Below are 20,348 nucleotides of genomic sequence, written 5' to 3' on the forward strand. Positions count from 1 at the left end.
AGGAAGCGCTCTGAGGAGGAGGAGACTGGCCCACCAGCACCTTCATGGGCCACTGTTGTCCCGGTGGCCCAGCCCTTTGGTCCCCAGCACCCATTCAGGGTCCCACTGTGCCCACCAGAGGTCCACCAGGGCCCTGACTGGAGAAGTGCCTTAAGTTGTAGCAGGGACACTGCCAGCCAGCGCTAGGTGGCGCCCCTGGCCTGCGCTCCGAGCCCCATGCTCTGCCGGCCTGGTGTGGCTGCTGTCACTGCCTGCCTGTTGGCCTGGTCGCCCCACTACCCTGCAGGCCTCAGCCTGTGACCTTCAGGCCCATGTAGGCCTCCCCATCCTGCCACTGTCATCTGGCGTCCCATCGTCAGGCCTGCCTCCGGGCCCAGCATGGGGTTTCTGGGCAGGTGTGGGCATTAGGGAAAGCCCCTTGTGAGGTCACTGTGCTGCTTCCACCAGGCTTGCGCCCACATGTGCTTCCCTGAATGGGGTTGAGTTAAACCCCTGCCTGCCCAGGAAACGGGGGCCAGGAACGCCCCCTGACCTGAAAGGTGAGTTTGGAGCCAGAGTATAGAGTGAAAGTTCATGCAGCCCATGGTTGGGAAACGCTGCTCTCAAGCCAGCAGAGGGGAGGAGGGACAAGGAGGATGGCAGAAGGGACAAGAGCAGCGGGGAGGACAGCAGAGAAGAGGGAGGATGGCAGAGAGGACAGAGGGAGGTGGGGAGGACAGGGGTTGGGGGAGGAGAGCAGAGGGAGGTGGGGAGGACGGGATGGGGGAGGAGAGCAGAGGGAGGTGGGGAGGACAGGGGATGGGGGAGGAGAGCAGAGGGAGTGCGGCAGAGGTGGGGACAGCACAGATGGGGAGAGCAGAGGGGAGGACAACACAGAGGGTGGTGGGGAGTCAGGAGATGGCACTCCTCCTCCAGGAAGCCTTCCCAGACTTGCTCTCACCAGGCTGTCCTCCCACCCTGCTAGGGCTATGAACTTGGGCAAGGGCCCGGTTCCATCTCTGGGTTCTCAGCACCCCCATCAGCACCTCATCTGCCCAAAGGTGCTGTGTCACTGTGGGGGACCCTGATGGAGCCCAAGGCAGTGGGGGCACTGGTTGCCCAGCCTGGGAGGGCAGAGGCTGACCCAGAGAGTGGCCACCTGTGTAGCCCCCCAGGGCCCCAAGAGGGTTTTGCTTACTTTTGGCTCCATGGGGGGGACGCCCAGAAAGCTCCCCAGTTGACTGGGAAGGCGGATGCCAGGGGTGGGGTGATGAGGGAAGGTCTGCCTCACAGCTAGTGGGACAGGACCCTTCCCACCACCACCACCTCAGGAACCCACGAGCTGGGAGCAGCCAGGGCAGTGCACCCCCAGGCACCCTGCTCCCTCCCACCAGGGCCCTCCCGTAGTCTCCTCGCCCTTGGGGCTCCCAGACCACCAGGGACCTTCGGTGCTGCTGCCAGCATCCACCTGGGACCACCCAGCAGCCATGACCCCTCCCTCCCCTATCCCAGAAGAACGGGAGGCAGAAACCTCAGAGCCAGGTTAGGAACCAGGTGTCTTTATTTTTTGCAAAGTTCGTCGCTGGGTTAACAAAATCGCACCTGCAGGTTTGGGTGACACCTCTGGCCACCATGCACTGGGTCTCAAGAAGAGACCACCCTGAGCCATGCCCTGCAGGCAAGCAAGGGACAGCTGCCCAGACTCAGTGCCCAGTAACAGTACAGAACCAACCAACTGAATTCACAGCTTCCCTCCAAGCTCTGAAAGGTAGCAGTCCAGGCTATAAAACTCTAGAAGCATTGCGTAAGAAGTGTTAAGTCTACAGCAAATACATCTTGTAAAAACTCAATAAATTATATATATAGATATGTATAAACTTGTAACATCTAATAACATCTGAACCTGCACGCAGGGCCGGCCCCTCCCTGGAAACCATCTCCCCGCCTGGGACACTCAGCAATTAGAAGAATTTGTATGAAAATACCAGCTTGAAGTCCAAAATATAAATCTCCTAAAGAAAAGTCCTATAGAAATCTAATTCTCCTGAAAAAGAAGGACAAAGGAAATAAAATATCCTTATTCACTGGAATCACCTCCAACTATTAACGACCTTTTAGGCTTGGAGGGAATCCTCCAGCTCCGGGGCAGGCTGGACGTACATTCTTGGCTGTCCCTCTACAGGCAGGATAAACCTTCTCGGCTGTTAATAAGTTAAAAAGTAAAACTCTTCGCCATGTGGCTGGCTAAATGCTAGAAGTGTTGGGCTGTGGGAACGAGGGTGCCGGGGGCCCATAAATAGCTTTACAAATATACAGGTCCAGTTTTAAAACAAACCTGCAGTGCCAGAAAAGGCCCTGCTCCTCTGCTTGCATGGGTGAGACCCCTGGGGCCTCCCTCCCCGCCCAGGGCCACGCCTGCCTCCTGTGCCCCCAGGGTCGCAGGCCTCCGTTGTACCAGTCTTTTCCTCTTCCATATATTTTATATATATGTATGTATATATACCATATACACAGCATCTATTTATAGAAATGTACACTAGTTTCTGGAATAAACCTTTTGGATAAAAGGTAGAGGCTCCCATCTTCAGGTACCCGTAATTTCAGTCTCTGAGGGGCAGGGTGGGAACTGGGAAAGCCTGGAGGTCGGGGGGCAGTGCCACTAACACCCCCAGGAACAAGGTGCTCGACACGTGGGGCTTCCCTGCAGGCTCAGCTTTGGGTGTGGGAGGGCTTGAGGCCCACCCTGTGATGTCCCGTGGTGCAAAGGCAGAGGCTGGGGCCATGTTGGGCCCAGCTCCCTGCCCCACGGGAGTCCCACCGGGTGGGCCCACTTACATTCTGCACTGGGTCCCCCCAGAACAAAGGCCCCTTGGTGCTGCAGCACGTCAGGAGGCCGTTGCACAGCAGCAGGGACACCCAGGGTGTACCTCTGCACCTGGAGGCCACAAGATGCGCACGCACACAGACATACACACACGGATGTGCGCGCGCACACACACACACACACAGATGCACACAGACTGAAGCTTTGTGTAGCTGTCTCTCCATCTGCACTGAGTCTCATGCCGGGGAGTGGCTGTGCACCAGCAGCAGGGTAGGCTGCTAGGGACCCCCTCACATTGTTGGGGACCAGTGGCCCTTCACGTCCGCGAGCCCCCACTGCTGGGTGGGGCCGGGGGCAGCAGGTCGTGGGCAAACACGGAGTCATCCCCTGAGGAGCTGGAGCTGGGGGTGTCCTGGCCGCCGGGGGAGTACTGCTCGAAGGGCGCTGACAGGTCCAGGTACTCCTGCTGGTGGGAGGCGGGGTGAGTGCTGTCCCACAAAGCCCCTCTTCGCACAGCCACCGCTGTGCCCAGGCTGTGCCCCAGAGGGCCTGCCCCACACCTCAGCACTCTGGGAGGCAGGATGGCCGGGGGCAGGGGGGGCATGGGGGTGGCACTAGGCCAGAGCCAGCACTCACGTCGGTGGACGTCACAGTGAGGACACGGTCCAGGTCCTCCACCAGCTGCTTGAAGGTGGGCCTCTGGGAGGGCGCAGCATGCCAGCACTCCCGCATGATCATGTACCTGCGGGCAGGGTGCTCAGGTGTGAGCCCCGCCGCCTCCCATCTTATTCGGGAACAGCCTGAAGGGCTGCCAGTCCCTACCCCGCCCAGCCCTGGAGGGCCTCCCACCCGAGGAGCCAGTGGAGGGCCAGGGATGGCGCTCACAGGTCGTGTGTGCAGTTGGCCGGCTTGTCCATCCGGTGACCCTCCTTCAGCAGCTTGAAGAGCTCCTCCACAGGGATGCCGGGGTACGGAGAGCCCCCCAGCGTGAAGATCTCCCAGAGCAGGACCCCAAAGGACCAGCTGCAGGGGGAGGCGAGGTCAGGCTGTCCTGAGACTCCCAGGACAGACACCTGGGCGGGCACCAGGGGAACAGGCCAGGGCTGCGCTGCTGCCTCAGGGAGGGGTAGAGACCACGCCCAAGAGCCCCAGGGCACAGGCGCGGGGGCTGCAGCTGGGGTCCTGGCTCTGCCCAGTTCCCGCCTCCACCCCTGAAGCCAGGGGTCTGGAGGACACATACACGTCACTCTGGTGGGTGTAGACTCGGTCAAACAGGGCCTCAGGCGCCATCCACTTCACGGGCAGCCGGCCCTGGGAGGGGGTGGGAAGGCAGTGTTGGTGCCAGGTGTCCTCCTGGCATGGCCCCCACCCCCCACCCCAGGGCCGGGCTCACGTTGGTTGTCTTCTTGTAGTAGTCAAGGTTGTGCACGTCGCGGGCCAGCCCGAAGTCTGCGATCTTCATCACGTTGTCCTCGGTCACCAGCACATTTCGAGCAGCCAGGTCCCTGTGGATGCACTGGGGAAGAGATGGGAGGCAGGGCTGAAGCCTCTCCACCTCTCCCTGCTGCTCCCAGCATCTCGGGGCAGTGCCCAGCCTGCTCCACCCACACCTGCCACCCTGCTCACCTTCTGGGAGGCGAGGTACTCCATGCCTCGGGCCACCTGGTAGGCACAGGACACCAGGTCCTTGAAGGTGAGCTGCTCCTCAGGCGGCTTGCAGGTGTCAAAGGAGTAGTCCAGGCCCGGGGGCCGCCGCGCCCGCAGAAACTCCCTCAGGTTGCCCTTGGCCGCGTACTCCACCAGCACGTACAGGGGCCCTGGGGGCACGGGCTCCTCAGAGGGGCTGCCAGACCCAGGAGGGCTGCCCACCTGGCACCACCGCCGCTACCACCACACCTACCGCCCTGCGTGCAGGCGCCCAGCAGGTTGATAATGTTCTTGTGTTTCCCAATCATCTTCATCATCTCCATCTCAGACACCAGGTCTGACAGATCCTTGTCAGTGGCATCATCTGTGCAAGGAGGGAGGGCCTGTGTCAGGCGGCGGCACCCCCAGCCCGGCCCTGCACCCCTGGTCGCCCCCTCCTCACCTTTCAGCATCTTCACGGCTACGGTGACAGGCTTGGCGGCCCGGTCCTTGTCAATGCCGATAGCCTCCGCCATGACCACCTGGCCGAAGCAGCCCTCCCCAAGGGGCTTGCCCAGGGTCAGCCTGGCAGTGGAGGCAGAGGGGCCATGAGCATGCAAGCTCATCCACTCTCAGCCCACCACGGTCCCCACCCCCCCGGCCCAGCCCTTGAGGCCCAGAGCCACCACCTCCAGGAAGCCCTCCATGCTCCCCCTACAGCCTGCTCGTAAGGATGAAGAATGTCACCTACGGCCTCCCGCCCCTGCTGCCCCTCCAAATACGGCGCCTTGAAACACTGCCATGCACCCCTCCCAGGAGCATCCCCACAGAGCCCCAGCCACACCCAACATCCACCACATCCCTGATGGCCCCTAAACGCAGCCAGGCCTCTGCCTGGCAGCTGTTTCACCCCCACCACCGAGCCCCCTACAGCCCACGCCAGCCCTCAGCACCACTGACCGGGCCCGAGACAGCTCCCATTTGGGGTCAGCAGGCAGCTCAAGCTCGGAGACATTGGCCAGCGTGGGACCCTCCCCTGAGGACAGCCTTGCGATGCGCACCAGCGGTGTGTTGGAGCTCATGGACGCGTTGGACTCCAGGGACACCTGCTTGGGTCAGCAGGGGCAGGTTGGCGCCGTGTGGGCGATGGGGCGTGGAGGTACAACTGGGGGTCAGTGCTGGGCCGGAAGCGGGGGCATTCTGACTTCCACCAGCATTGAATGAAGATTTTTAGAATGTTTTGTGTCCCAAAGTACCCTGGGCTCTACATGGTGACCAAAGACAAGGAGAGGTGAGCCCGCCTGGCTGCAGAAAGGACTCGCACAGCCAAGGACCAGCGTGGGCCGAGGGGGACTCCGGGAGGCCCGGCGGGCAGGCAGCTCGGAACCTGGTATCTACTTTCTGTTACCTGTCGCTTGAGTGGGAAGCGGGAGATCTTGTGCACGGTGGGGGAGCCCAGGCCTTTCTTGGGGGTGCTGCGCAGGCGGCAGAGCGTCACAGCCGCCACCACCAGGATGAACAGGAAGAAGCCCACCCCGTAGCTGAGGATGCCTGCGTACACACTGCCCGCCTCGTCAGCCTCCACCAGCTCCTCCTCAGCTGCAAAGACACGGGCATTGAGGCCTGGCCTGGCCCCCACCCCGGGCCCCCATGGATGCCCCTGGCTCAGAGCTGCAGGCACCACTGGGAGCGGGAGGGGGCTAAGAACCTCAGCACCCGCCTTGTCTGGAAGGTCTTGCGGTCAGTAACTTGGGTGAGTCTGGAGGGCCAGACCCTGGAGAGGAGGAGCCCAGCAGAGCCAGCCAGTCCCACACCGCCACCAGGCGCCCAGGAGACACCAGAGCCGCAGGAGGGGCCTTTGGGGACCCAGACGGGAAGGGGGCTCGAGGGGGCTGATGGGGCCCCTCTGGGACCAGGACCGGGCCAGGCCAATGTTGTCCCCACACCAGGCACAGGGCCAGTGTGAAGGCTCAAGAAGTGGGGCGGCCATAAGCTACAGGATTCCCGTCCGTCCTGGCGGCTGTGGCATGTCCCGAGCCAGCGTCCCCGAGACAGTGCCGAGCAGCAGCAGCAGAAGCCGGTACCTGGCAGCACCACGAGCCACGCAGAGTGATGGGAAAACCCAATAGAATTGCCCGCCAGGCAGGTGTACTCCCCGGCGTCCTCAAATGTGACGTTGTGCAAGGACAGAACCTCTAGCTCCTTGTCGGTGGTATTAGCGCCCGCCGTCTACAAAGAGAGAGCAGAGCGATAGGCGAGCGCCAGCACCGCCCTGCGGGCACCGCACAGAGTCCACACGGCAGGATCCAGCCGCTGCAAGGAAAACGCCGCCACCACCAACTCCTCAGCCACCGCCAACTTGGTCACCGCCACGCGGCCGAGGGCCCTCCGCCTGGTGCACCGGTACCGAGCCCGAAGCCAGGCCCCTCCACCGGCGAGTCCTCTGTCCCAGGTGAGCGGCAGGCGGGCAGGCAGCATGCGGGTTAGCGCAGAGCCGGGCGGGTGCAGGTGGAGGATGGACACACGGACACACAGGCTGCGGAAGCGAGCAGGCAGAGGGCGGGGGCCGAGGGGCAGAAGGGGGCGCTCACAGACGGCACGGAGCCGGCCCGGTGGGCACCGGGCACCTCCTGTGCGGGGCGCAGGCGTGCGGGAAAGGTCGGCGCAGACCACAGGGCTCGAAGCGGACGGTCACCGTGGAGGCTGGAGCTGCCAGCCTTGCCGAGGCGGCCACGAGCGGAGCGCGAGCCAGGGGCGGGAGCGAGCAGGGCTGGGCGTGCGGGGCGTGCAGGGCGCGCGGCCAGGGCCTTGGAGCTGGAGCTCTTGTGCCGGCCGGCATGGGACAGAGTCGTTACCTGCTCGGGGCCCGTGAACGCTCAGCCAAAAGGCCTTCTCGGCCACGCCTATGAAATTGGTGGCTCGACAGAGGTACTCGCCCCCGTCCCGCTCCGACACATTGGCCAGGCGGAGGCGCACGTCGGCCTCCACACTCTCACTGATCCAGGACTGCGGGGACAAGAGACCCAGCTCAGGCACGCCCCTGAGGCAGCCCCGCCGGGCACGAGGCAGGATATGGGAGACCCCCAAGGTACAGACGGAGGCTGGGCTGCGTCAGCCCCGAAGGCTGCCTGGAGGAGGCGTGGAGGCACTTCACGGTGGCTGTGGTTCCACAGGATGCACGTCTCTGCCTCCACCCCAACAACCCAGCCCAAACCCTCAGACAGCCCCTGGTCGCTGGCCTGGCCTGCCCTCCCCGGGGCTCTTGCAGAACCTGGGCCCTGGACAGGGCCGGAGGTGGCCTCTCTCTGGGCAGGGTCTGGACTCCACCCTCGCCCTGGGCCTGCTCCCCGCCCCCATCAGACCGTCTTCTCTCTGAACAGATGTTTCTCTTTGGGCTTTGAGTGTCGCAACTGTCCCAATTCAGTGGCCCCCACCCGGCAGCCGTGGGAACAGAGCTAAGGGCTCCGGGAGGCGGGCAGACAGTAAGCTCGGGCCCCAATGCACACAGCTGACGACTGCCAATTGGCCAAGTCGGGGCTCGGCCACTGCCTCTGAGGTCCAGAGGGGGCCTGGAGGGCTTGGCCACTGCCCTCCTGTCCTGGGGCACCACTGCTGCCCGAGTCACACCCACCCCCGAGAGGCCCCTGTGGGCAGCTCTATGTCAGGGATTCAGTGGCCGAGGCTGGCCCTCTGCAGACACAGAAACAGCTCCCACCGCAGCTGCCTGTGGCCCGAGGTGTGGGGTGGCTGAGACTTGGCCCCACGAGCACCCCCACAGCTTCTTCCCCCGAAGCTCCAACCCCTAGGCCCCAATCTTCACGCAAACCCCAGCCATGGGGCACCCTTGGGGCCAGCCCAGGAGCCCGAGCCGCAGCACCCATGAGCACACGGTGGCCCACCTTGAGGACAGTGACGTAGGGTGTGCCGTCGGGGCCCACCTTGCTGCCATTCACCTCCACGTGCTTGAGCCACTGGATGTGGGGCTGCGCATCACTGTACACCTTGCAGTGAAACTCCACATCGCTGCCCAGCACCGCCGTCTGGTTGGCCGGCAGCCCCGCCTGCAGGATGGGCCGGTGCGGAGAGCGCTCTGTGGGGGCAGATGATGCTCAGGGGCCACCCCTCCCTCACCGCTGCCACCACTGCTGCCCCAGACCCATGCCAGCCCAAGGCCCTCACCTAGCACGTCCAGCGTGTATGTCTGCCGGATGCTGCCAAACTTGTTCTCCACCACGCAGGTGTAGTTGCCGCGGTCCGAGGGCACCACACTTTCCATGACCAGGCTCCACTGCTGGTGCCGAAGCTGCAGCGGGGCACAAATGAGTGGAGGCAGCAACCACCGCGCCTGCCAGGCCCAGAGCCACCCTGCCGCGCCCACCTTGATGCCTCCAATGCGGTGCTCGCCACGGAACTCCTTGCCATTCTTCAGCCAGGAGATGGAGGGAGTGGGGTTGCCAGCAGCCGGGCAGCGGAAGCGGACGGTGTTGGCGGCCGGCACAGCCAGCAGCTTCTTGTCCATCCGCTCGGGCCGAGTCCAGTAAGGGGCCCCTGCTGGCCGAGGTGCACGTGAAGGCCATGACCCGAGTGGGAGCAGAGGCCCCTCTGAACAACCTCCTTCCCAAAGCTGCCCCTGCCCACCCCCAGTCTCAGTTTCCCCTCCTGTGGAGGAAGAGGGTGGGATGAGGCTCCCAGGAGCCTCCACACCACGTTCCCATCCCAGGGCTTTCTCAGAGCTGGGCCATGTTTCCCCTTCCCTTCCCTCCAGGATGCTCTGCCTGGACCTGTGAAGTTGCGGGGCACAGGGCGTTGTCCAGGGGAGCCCACCCGCCCAGAGAGGTTTGCCAGGGGCCAGGCCCACCAACGGGGAGACTGAGGACCAAGGGGGCAGCCTGATGTAGTGGACAAGCCAGGACCTGGGAGCAGTTTATCGGGAGAGGAGCCCAGTCACCTGCAGAGCCAGGAGCCTTGGAGGCAGCTGTGCAGCAGGGGCCCACGGGAATCAGAGACCCTACACCACCCTCTGCAGAGCTCCGAGTCTGACGGGCACCCAGGCCCTGCCTCCGCCCACCTCGATGTCCAGGGCTCCCACCACCCCTCCCTCACAGCCCAACTGGTTTTTCTCCTTCCTCAGGGCTGGGACTGCCTTCCTGCCAGGACTCCGGGCAAGGCTGAGCTGGCATCCCCCAGGAGGGGAGCAGTCCTCCCCTCAGTGACCTCACGGCCAGCCCCCTCCAGGGACACACCCATCGGGGCACTGAGGCCCAGCAAGAAGCAGTGTGGACACAGGCTGGAAAGAGGCACCCCAGGGTGCTGAGCTCCCTCCCAGGCCTCCTGGAAACCCCCAGGGTGAGTTCCCCCAGCTCAGTTTATCTCATGGACTCAGCCTCCCCTCCTCACCTGCTCACGCCACTGGCCCAGGGACCCGGCCCACACACCATCAGTCCGCAAGTCGTGACTGCCCCCCACGTCTGTGCCATGATGACCCTCCCTGCACGCACTCACCTCAGAGTCCCTCCAAAACCAGAAGTCCCACCTCCCCGCTCTACAACTTGGCAAAGTCCACCTGCCAGTGTTCCAGGCCAGGACACCAGGCATCGTCCCCGACAGCTCTCCCACAGCTGCAGCCCACCCACCAGCCACCCTCCTGCCAGCCACCCTGCCCGCCACTGGTTGTGGTAGGTGCCTCCGGCTGGCGCCCTCACCCTGGGTCCATCCACCCCATGGCAGCCACCTGAGCGCCCTGCCGTGCTACGCTCATACCTACAGTGTCCACCTCACCTATGGCCAACACCAGAGCTCCACAGGCCAGCCCTGGCCTCCTCCTGCTCCTAGAACCCCTAGGGCCCTGTGCCTCAGTCGCCCCATCAGCAACACGGGTGTCCCCGTGCACCACAACTCTGCCACCAGGGAGCCAGGGTCGGGCATCTAGAGCCATGTCAGTGGCTCAGCCCCTCCTGCATCCTGAGGGGACTGGACCTTTGGGGTAACCCCAGGGAGGTTGTCCCAGGGCCTTAGGCCCTTAGCTGCCTGTGGAGGGCAGGGCCTGGCAGTGTCAGCAGGCCCCACCTCGGCCGGCCTGATCCTGGACCCTGCTCCCACCTGTGTCCACACCTGTGTCCTCAGCCTCGTCCTCCCCGTCTTCGTCATCTCCCGAGGATGGAGCATCTGCAAGGCAGAGACGGCCATGTCCAATGCCCAGCCTGCCCCAGGAGGCCCCCAGGTGCCCCTCCAGGTGAGGAAGAGTCCCCCATTTGGGCAACACTTCTTGGGGGTGCCCTCCTCTCCACCAATGACCAGAGAGACCCCCAGCCGCTCCTGACCCACACAGGGACTCAGGGAGCCCGGCACTTGGTTCGTTTCTGTAGCTGGCGTGGCCCCAGAGCTCACCTGTCACCCGCACACTGAAGTGGCACAGTACGCGCTGTGTGAGCCGCTGCCGGCAGCTGTAGGCCCCAGAGTCCTCGTGGGAGGCATTCAGCACCTGCAGCCGCTGGGGCCCCACCAGGACACGCTCCGAGGGCACCAGCCCTGCGCCATCCTTGACCCAGACAGTGGGCCCCATGGGACCACCCCCGGGTGGGGGACAGCTCAGCTCCACAGCGTCCCCGCTGCCGAAGACCAACTGCTCCTGCTGGCTGGGCTCCGGGCCGGGGAATTCTGCGGGCAAGATGGGCAACCATGAGGCAGGCACCCCCAAACCTGGCACCGTTTACAGACACAGCAGTGGAGGCCTCAGCCGCCCTGAGTGAGGAAGGCTCTGACCCAGATCCAGGGTCCCACCAGACCAGGGGCTGGAAACCGTGCCCCGAAAGGGCCAGAGGTCTCTATCTTCAGCTTTGCCAACCAGTCTGTCCCAAGGACTCCGGTCTGCCTTGGTGTGGCAGCCGCCTTCCCCACACAACCTGCAGCCAGCCCCACGGCGGTGCCCCCACAACGCTTCATTCATGGACACGGAGAATTCAAATCTCAAAGTGTCACAAAGTGAGACTCTTCGTTCTTTTGATTTGCTCAACTGCTTGAAAACGTAAAATCCCTGCTTGTCTCACAGGCGGCACCACAATGGGCAGGTGCTGGGGGCAAAGGGGACAGGCTGCCCTTCGCTGGCCTTCGGCTGAAATGGAGCTCGGAGGATACTGAGCTCGACAGAGGTACTCGACAGAGGTACCACAACAGAGGTACCACGACAGAGGTACTCGACAGGGTTGGTCGGCCAGCCCCCTCGTGGCGCAGATTCACCCCAGGAGGGGCCCGTCCCTCTCAGCAGCCCCCACACCCCATATGGGCCTGAAGAGCAGTTCCGATGGACAGCCAGGGAACAGAACAGGCAAGGAGGAGGAGGTGCAGGGTCACGTGGCCATATGGACGGATCTGGGGGGCAATGCACGGGTTCACCGGGCAGAGCACAGGCCGGGGCAGCGCAAGGGGGCTGGGGCGGGGATGAGGGCTCCCTGGGGCGGACAAGGTTCTGTATCCTGCAGTTCCTATGGAAGCTCCACACAGCAGTCATGACAGAAAACACCGAGAAGAGCAAAGTACGAACACGTGGCTGGGTCCGGCCAGAGGGGTCTCACAGGCCGGGGACTGGGGAGGCCCAGGTGGGCCCTCAAGGGGGCCTGGTGGTGGGGTTCTGCTGCCTGCAGGGGGACTGCTGTGAGAGCCACAGAGCAGGTCAGCAGCCCCAATCCCTCCCTGGGGGCTGAGAAGCTGGGATTGGGGCTCACCCACAGGGGCAAACGTGCAGGCGGCCCCTGGGTCCCTCCCCAGCAGCTTCCCAGCTCCCCGGGGCCACCAAAGCCTGTGACCCAAGGACACACCACGGGCAGGGCTGGGGGGACCATCACCCCTAGGCTTCCCTGCCAGGGCCAGACAATGCGTGCAGGCGGGAGGCCTGGGCTTGGGGCCGGGACGGGGGTGGGTGGTCCCCCAGGCAGCCTCCTTCTTCAGACCCAGCTGGGCGGGTTGCGCCATCACTTGTCATTCTGCAGACGCGTGGCCTAGATTCGGGGACCCAGCTGCCCACTCTGGCCACACCAGTCCCTGACTGCCTGGCCAGGCCCTATTCTCCCCAACCCACCTAATCCAGCCACACACGCCCAGTGCCCAGCGTGACCCTGCCAGCCAGAAGGGCCTACACTCATCCCCTGAAGCATCACGGGAGCCCTCACCCCACAGGGACCCACAGCTCAAAGACTGCCCCTGCGGGGACCCTGCAGCCAGGGGGGCTCCCGGCCTGACCTCCAGCCCTCTAGTTCTGGCCAGTGTCTTGTGGGGACCACCCAGAGCTGGGAGCTGCTCGAGGCCCCCCAGAAGGCCGAGAACAGGCTGGTCATGGCAGCCTCAGCTGCAGGCCCTGGCCCAAGGGCAACAGCCAGTTGGTTCCGGTTTGGTCTGAGTGGAGACAACAGGTCAAGCCATCCACACAAGTATTCGCTTCAGCCTGGTCCAGCGCGGGGGAACGGGGGGACAGAGCAGCCCCAGGCCAGCCACACCGGTGGCCATCTGCCCGTGTGTGGTGGGGAGGGTGGAGCCCTGACTGCCCCCCTGCTGCCTGCCTACTAGGTGCCAACAGAGGCCAGGGCACCCCAGCAGAGGCTGGGTGGGGAACACCAGGTGAAGGACGCTGTGACACAAGGCATGAGTGGCCACTATGAGCTCAAGGTCTGACCCCCCGGGGAGTCAGCAGTTGGGTGGAGCCCCCATACCCCACCCAGCTGCCAGGCATGGGAGAGCTTTAGCCTCCCAGCAGCCCCAAGAAAGGTTTTCTTTCTTGAACAACAAAAGGGAGGCCCCACTGACACCACACAGACACTGGTGCCCAAACACATCGCAGACAAAACTCCTGCTGTACCCAAGGCGGGGTAGCCCCCCCTTCTATGGATCCCACAACACGTGCTCCTGCAGGCGCCCCAACCCCACACAGTGCCAACCTCTACTTGGGCTCCACATGCCAACAACGGCCCTCTGCTGTGTGCCAGAGGGGCTGTGCTGGACCTGGGGGACGTTTCCTAGTCCCAGAGACTCTGCCACTCACTGGTTATGTACCTCAGTTTCCCCCATTGTGGCACAATGTGAAAATCCCACCCCACAGGCCCAGGAGCTCAGGGAAGGCACCACACCCTGTTGGGTGGCTGGAGAAGTGAGAGTGGGGGTGAGAGGCGCTCCCTGCCCTGGGTCTCTTGCCCCAGGACTGATGACCGTTAGGCCAGGGTGCTGGGGACGGCTAAACTCTGGCCTGGGGAACCTTCCTCCAGGTTCCGGGTCTCTGCAGTGGAGGCCCAGTGCATGTGAAGGAGCATGGGTGAGAGGGTGGGGGAGGCTTGCTCCATCATAAGCCCCTTGGTTAACCCCAGAGAATGAGGAGCAAATTCAGACTCACTTCCAGAGCTGGCTGCCCCAGGGGTTTATTTGGGTTTTGGGGTGAGATGAGGGCTTAGGGTCAGGGAACAACACATTTTGGTTTTGGATGCACATGAAGTTCTCTGCAGCTCTCTGGGGGACAGGAGGCATTGCCAGGCAGGGGCCATAAAATAGCCTAAGAGGAGGAGGCCTCCAAAAGTCCAGCCTCCCTGTCTCCCCACCTGGAGACATTCCTCTTCAGAGTTTCACAATAAAGTCAGGAAAAAAGGGATCTGGGGGCTGGGGAGGCTAAAGAGGGCTTGCCAGGGTTATCCGGCCTAATCCTTCAAACAGCCTGCCATTATCGGTTCTCTTGGACAGGTGAGGAAACTGAGGTTCGAAGAGGGCACCCGAGCCTGGGCTGGCAGTCTGGAGGTCCAGGCCAACCCCTTACCCCACCAAAGGTGGCTCCACTCCCAGCTCATTCACTCCTCAGTCACTCAGGTGAGGGCTGCCTGCCTCCCTAGATGGGGTGACTTTGGACCCCCCTCCTCCAGGAGACCCCCAAGCTCCTGGACTCCCACCCAAGCTCAGCTGTAACAAGGGGTGCCCCATTCCCAGTTCCAGCTCCAAGCACCTGAGAGCTGGGGGGCTGGGGGGTGAGTAACGAAGGGTTCCTAGGCTCACACAAGGACCTGGAGGCCACGCTCAGCCCAGGTTAATGAACCACCCAGAGGCCCACGCGGCTCAAAGTCCAGCCCGGCAGAGGAGGGGTGGGGGAGGATTCAGTCAGCACCTTCAGGAAAGACCCTGCACCCAGAGACCCCTGCTGGGGGGTGTGGCGCTGTGGGAGAGCCGACCTTGTCTTCCTCCCTGCACCCTGGGGGGTCCCCCTGGGCTCCAACCAGGAACACAGCCCTCTGGGGAGATGGCGGCTGTCCTGGCAGGGCCTGGGGTGGCCAGGGCAGTCCAGGGGCCAAAACCTTTCCCACCGCCCTTGACCACTGTCAGCCAAGGCTCCATAATTTATGTTCCCGGGCAAGCGCCAGCCTAGACCTCAGTCCATTTCACGAGGTCTTTGTATTTTTACTGCCCGGCCCATCTTGTTAAGGAACCGGATTAAGTTTATTGACCGATCAACTCACTACCTGTTTCACCAGCTCCAGTGCGGGCGGGGTCGCCGCCCCAAGGCGGGGGGCGGGGCGTTCCAGGGGCGAGTGGGGGAGGCCCCGCGCGCCCGCCGGGGGTCCGGGAGAGGCTCCGCAGCCTGGCCGCCGCCCCTCCCCGGGGCTGGCTGACATTCCCGGGCCGTAGGGAGTAATATCTTTATCTGAATGAGAATACGAAAGCCAAGCTCCCCCCGCGGCCGCCCCTCCCGCACCCCTGGAAGCGGGGCCGCCTGAGCAGGCGCTAAAAGCGCGCGCTGACCTCCCGACGGCCCCTGTCACGCCGCTGAATGACACGCACATTCAAGCGCCGGGCCACTTTCATTCATAAAAAAAAAAATGACATTGTTCCGGGAGGCTGCAGCCGCCGCCGGAGAAAGGGGCGCGGGGGCGCGGGCGGGGCGGCCGCCATCTGCCTCGGCCCTCCCGGCGCCCTCCCCGGCCCGCCGCGCCCGCAGCCGCTCACACCTCCCCGCGAGCCGCCGCGCCGCCATCAATGCGCGGTCTGTGGCCGCGCCGAGGTACAAAGGAGCGGCTGTTCGGGCCTGGGCCCGGGTGGGGCGCGAGCTCACCGGGCCAGGGCCTCCCTCCGCGCGGCCGCCGGGCTGGGCTGTGCGCGCCCCCTTCCCCCGCCCGGAGCCGGCAGCGTGTACGGGGCGGCGGCACCGGAGCTCTCAGCCCGACCCGCGTGGAACCGCGGCGCGCGTGCAGGGCGGGCCGGGCGCCCCTTCCCCTCACCTCCCTTCAGACCCTCGACGTCCCGCAGGACCTGGACCGCCAGCCCGGTCTAGGGCCCGCGACGCTGGGACACGCGCTCCTCGCTCGCCTGGAGCTCGGCGCGCACCCACGGGGAAGCGCCCTCAGCCCCCAGGCACTGGCAGGGTCGGCAGCGGGGGCGCTGGAGGCTGCAGCCTCGTCCGGCGGGCAGGGGCCGGGCTTCGCTGACGCGCACACCCACCCTCAAAAGTCCGGCCTCTCCCCTTGGCCGAAGCTGGCCACAAACTGGGGCCCGGGGGAGGGGGACGCCAACAATGGGAACTTTCCGTCTGCGCAGAACCCGAAGAACAGCGGGAATCGTGGAAATGGGGAAACCCGCGCCCTCCCGACAGGCCAGGGCTGGGGAGCCGCAGGGGACGGGGCTGCGGACGCCAACCCCCGGCCTGGCTCCCCGTGGCGGCCTCGCATTTGGGGGGTACCTGCGGCTCCAGGCGCCCCACAAGTCGCCGCGCTACCGCTGGCCGCGCTCTCCGAGAAGGAGGCAGCGGAATCCGGGCGCTGACCCCGGGGCGTCACTCACACCCGGAGTTCCCTCCGACCTGGGGCCGGTTCCCGTCCCCAACGCCTCTGCCCGCACGGGCCGGCCCCTCCCGTGCCCAGTGGGTCCCTTCTTACCTGCCACTCGCCCCACGACGCGCTGCTCCGTCCCCAAGGACTCCGAGAAGGCGCCGGCCACGATGGCCACTGCCACGCAGAGCGCGAAGGCGCAGGCAGGGGCGCCCATGGCGGGGGCGGGGGCCGCGGCGTCCTCAGGCGGCGCACGCGGGCATGCTGCCCCCCACGGCCCGGCGCGGGCACCGGCGGGAGGCGGGCGCCGCTTGGGAAACTGCGGGAGGAGGAGGGCAGCTCGTTAGCGGCGCGGGTAGGGACGAAAGCGGCGGTGGCCGGCTCCTGCGCCCCGACCCCTCCGACCCCCAGCCGCCCCGCCCGCCGCCGCCGCCGCCCAGAGCTCCCGGGCCGCCTGGCGCCGGCCGCCTCCTCCCCGCCGCGGTTCCTCCCTCCTCCCCCTTCCCTCCCTGGCTGCTGCAGAGCCCTCCCAGGGCGGCGGCGGCGGCAAACTTTCCGGAGCGGGAAGCCCGCGCCCCGGCCCGGCCCGCCGCAGGGACTGCTGTGGTTCCGCGACTGCCGCGCCCCGGCCCCTCCGCGCGCACCGTTGGACCCCTCCGCGCGCCTGCCCGGACCCAAGCACCGACCTGGCGAGCGCCGGAGTCCGGCTCGCTAGGCGCGGCTCCCGCTCCGGCTCGCTGTCCGCAGGCCCAGCTCCCGCCCCGTCCCTCCGGCCGGCGGCCTGCCGGTGCGTCCGTGCGACCGGCAGAGCAGGACCGCGCGGCGCCAGCTGCTGGCGACGCCGCCACCGCCGCCGCCACCGCGCACTGAGCCTGGGTTGCCCCGCGCGCAGCAGCCAGTGGGGGACGGTCCGCGCCCCGCCCCGGCCCCGCCCCGCTCCCGCCCGGCCCCCGCCCGACTCGCCGGGGCGCAAGGCACGCCCCCTCGGGGCGGAGCGGGGCATCCGAGGGGGCGTGGCCGGGCGGGGGCGCCCGGCGGTCTCGAGGGCGTGGGAGCCGGGGCAGGCGGGCGAGGCCCCCAATCGCACCGCGGGGCGGCCTGGGGGTCGGTGGGCACGGGGCGCACCGAGGGCGAGCGCAGGCCTCCGTTTGCACAGCGCGCAGCTCGGGTCCCCTGAGGCTGTGCTCAGGAGCTCAGAGGGGAGGTCTCGGCGAGGGTCGGGATGTCAGGAGGCGTCACCAAGATGCCGCGGAGCTGAACTCTGTGGTGTGAGCGGGAGTTCCTCAGGTGGAGGAGGGCAGGACGGCATTCCAGGCCGAGGCTCCGGTGTGCGCCGCAGGCCTGGGGCAGCCCGGCGCGGCCTGCGTACCTGACTGGCGAGGAGCACAGGCTGCGTTGACGAACCTGGGGCCGAGCCGCATGCACCTAAGCCGCCTGAGTTCCCGGCCCCGCGAGGTCCTTACCCCTGCCCCCCAGGAGGACACAGGCCTGGGACTGGCTGCCTGCCCGGCCTAGAATGAAGGGCAGGGGCTGGAGACCCCTGGCTTGGGGAGCGCAGCCCGGCTCTGAGGGAGGATGACGAAGAGCTGGTGGCAGAGCCTGAGCTGGCCCGAGGTTCTAGGCTCCACGGGGTGGGCTCAGAGTCCAGCTGAGGAGGGTTGGGACTGGTGAGGTGGGTTCCCAGGAGGGGAAGGTACTGCCCTGCGGGGGACGCTGCGGGTGTCTGGGTCCCCTTACCCCACATGACTGTTAGCTTCTGTGTCCACCCTCACAAGGAAAAGGCCAACTGCTCCCATCTTCAGGCAAAGCCCAAGGAGGTCCGGAGCCCATGGGACCTAGTGAGCTGGGGGGAGGGCCAGCCGGGTCTGCTGCCCGCCTGGCTTGTGGCTTCCAGGACTAGATGTACTCATCAGGAAAATGGGCGCTAAAAGCCCCTCAGTGACTGGCTGTTTGCTGACCCTACCCAGCCCATGCACAGCTCAACCCTGCAGCTCCCAGAGGCCAGGGTGTCCCTGGACTGACCTCAGGGCCTTGGAAGGGCTCTGCTCCCAGGGAGCCCTCATGCCCACCCCTCTGTGCCCACTTGGTGGCTCAGCACTTGTCCTCGGCCACCCTTGTTTCCTGCTCTGGCCAAGTCCATGTCCCCAGACCATCTTGGGGCCCAGCCTCACTAACCTCCAAGTGCACTGTCCAGCCCCCTCCAGAGCACAGCCCCAGGCCACTGCCAGTCAGGCCCCTCCCAGGACACCGCTCCCCAGGGCACAGCAGCACACTGGCCCTGCTCTTTTTTTTTTTTTTTTTTTTTTGAGAGGGAGTCTCGCTCTGTCATCCGCACTGGAGTGCAGTGACACAATCTCAGCTCGAACAATCTCCGCCTCCCTGATTGAAGTGATTCTCTTGTCTCAGCCTTCCGAGTAGCTAGGATTACAGGTGTGCACCACCACACTCAGCTAATTTTTGTATCATTAGTAGAGACGGGGCTTCGCCATGTTGGCCAGGCTGGTCTTGAACTCCTGACCTCAACCGATCCACCTGCCTTGGCCTCCCAAAGTGCCGGGATTGCAGGTGTGAGCCACCGGGCCCAGCCTTAGCTCTCTTAACCAGCTAAGTCATCAGGTTCTGAAAGCACCAGGATGCGTGTGGCCGTCTCCTCACAGTCTTGCCCCTCCCCCTGGGGGACTGAATGGGACTGTGGGAAGGAGCTCATGCATGGGGCAGGTCTCCCTCAGGGAACAGCTGCTGAGCGGGGCCCCTTCTGTAGGTAGAAGGGCTCAGTGGAGCAGTCGGCTCCTTTCCCACTACCACCAAGAAGGACTGGCTCCCTCTGCACCCACGGCCCCTGGTCTCTGGGAGGGGAGCATCCATGCATCTGTGGACACATAGCTTTCTGCTTTCTTCCCCACCAGGATCCTCTCCTTGGCAGAAATGCCCAGTAGGGGTCTGTTTCCCGTGTGTCCCTACCCCAGTCCCTCTCCCATTTGTCCCTGAAAGGCTGATCCTGCAGACCCTATCTCTCAGGGTCCCTTAGTCTCCAGCTTCTGGGTGGGTTTGGCCAGTGGGCAGTGCTGGCAGAAGGAGGGACTGGGGACCGAGCACTTTGAAGACCCACTCCCTCCCTTCATCCCCGCAGCCCTGACCCCGGCCCACCGCCTCTCCCTCCAGTTGCAGCCTGGGACTCCCTCGTTCAGTAGCATCCTGCATTTCTAGGTTGCCCTCACAAATTACTGCACACTAGTTGACTTAAATTTACTTTCTCACAGTCTGGAAGACCAGATGTCTGGAATCAAGGTGTAGGCAGGGCTGCACTGCCTCCAAAGGCTCCAGGGAGGACCTTCCTGCCTTTTGCAGCTCCTGGGGACTCCAAGTGTCCCTTGGCTCATGGCCGCATTGCTCCAGCCTCTGCTTCCCACTCTGACATCATCTCTTCCATCTCTTATAGGGATACTTGTCGTTGGATGTAGGGCCCGCTTGGATAATCCAAGATGATCCCCCCATCTCAAGATTCTCACCTTAATTACACTTGCAAAGATCGTTTTCCAAATACGGTCAGGTTCACAGGCTGCAGGGATGAGGACATGACCATGTCTTTTGGGGACTGCCGTTCTGCCCACTATGCACTGCGTGGCAGCCGCCTCCTCCGGCGCCCTCCACATTCTGAATGGCTTCTCCAGTGGCACTGTCTGGGAGCAGTTAGGTCAAAGGGCAGGAGCATTTCCATGACTCCGCTAATTTTGCCAAATTGCTTTCACGGGGTCCTAGTGCCACCATGGCCACCAGCAAGTTGCTGGCCACTCTGCCCCAGGGCTGCCAGGGCCAAGGGAGGTCTTGCCTGAAAGCTCAGTTTAGTATTGTCTGAATAATTGGATTATTCAAATGAGTTGCTTCCTAGCCCACAGGTGCAGGTAGCATTCCCCCGACACTGAGGTGAGGCCAGGCCGGCTGGTCGACTCCTGAATTTCGGTGACTCTCTGCACATTAGCCATCAGTAGCCACGATTTCATCACAGCGCCCTTGCCCAAGCGTTTCCACAGACCCTTTGCAATATTATCCGGCTTCATCCTCCTGGCACCTGATGAGGTAGGCCCTTCTGGGGCCCTTGGGGCAGGGAGGGCAGGTGAGGATTGGGGGAGCCT

At 64.5% G+C, this 20,348-nt stretch overlaps 1 protein-coding gene across 7 annotated transcripts; it reads right to left on the reverse strand.

The window, feature by feature from the left end:
- Nucleotides 1-1,516: 1,516 nt before the first annotated feature.
- On the reverse strand, nucleotides 1,517-16,529 carry FGFR3 (fibroblast growth factor receptor 3). Of its 7 annotated transcripts, none has more exons than XM_031664800.1 (17): nucleotides 16,324-16,529; nucleotides 10,817-11,086; nucleotides 10,541-10,594; nucleotides 8,808-8,977; nucleotides 8,609-8,732; nucleotides 8,329-8,519; nucleotides 7,285-7,435; nucleotides 5,832-6,028; nucleotides 5,390-5,535; nucleotides 4,893-5,014; nucleotides 4,704-4,814; nucleotides 4,430-4,620; nucleotides 4,197-4,319; nucleotides 4,044-4,114; nucleotides 3,689-3,826; nucleotides 3,440-3,545; nucleotides 1,517-3,266 (listed from the first exon to the last, which is right to left on the reverse strand). In XM_031664800.1, the coding sequence occupies exons 1-17, from the start codon at nucleotides 16,430-16,432 to the stop codon at nucleotides 3,120-3,122; spliced, it is 2,421 nt and encodes an 806-aa protein (XP_031520660.1). In that variant the 5' UTR covers nucleotides 16,433-16,529; the 3' UTR covers nucleotides 1,517-3,119. The 7 variants fall into 7 exon arrangements, with proteins under 7 accessions (XP_031520660.1, XP_031520659.1, XP_031520658.1 ...); XM_031664799.1 differs by lacking the exon at nucleotides 7,285-7,435 and adding an exon at nucleotides 6,514-6,658 and having other exon boundaries at nucleotides 5,838-6,028; nucleotides 10,529-10,594; XM_031664798.1 differs by lacking the exon at nucleotides 7,285-7,435 and adding an exon at nucleotides 6,514-6,658 and having other exon boundaries at nucleotides 5,390-5,538; nucleotides 5,838-6,028; nucleotides 10,529-10,594.
- Between the last annotated feature and the right edge of the window lie 3,819 nt (nucleotides 16,530-20,348).

The sequence above is a fragment of the Papio anubis genome, chromosome 3 (genome assembly GCF_008728515.1).
Source record: "Papio anubis isolate 15944 chromosome 3, Panubis1.0, whole genome shotgun sequence".
Lineage (NCBI taxonomy): Eukaryota > Metazoa > Chordata > Mammalia > Primates > Cercopithecidae > Papio > Papio anubis.

Excerpts from the sequence above, each read along its gene's own strand:
- FGFR3 (XM_031664794.1), bottom strand. The coding sequence starts at position 16,432 with ATGGGCGCCCCTGCCTGCGCCTTCGCGCTCTGCGTGGCAGTGGCCATC. Across the intron at positions 8,733-8,807 it reads ACCGCATTGGAGGCATCAAG|CTTCGGCACCAGCAGTGGAG; the intron begins GTGGGCGCGGCA and ends GCCCCGCTGCAG. Across the intron at positions 5,015-5,389 it reads TGGGAGCTGTCTCGGGCCCG|GCTGACCCTGGGCAAGCCCC; the intron begins GTCAGTGGTGCT and ends CTCCACTGCCAG.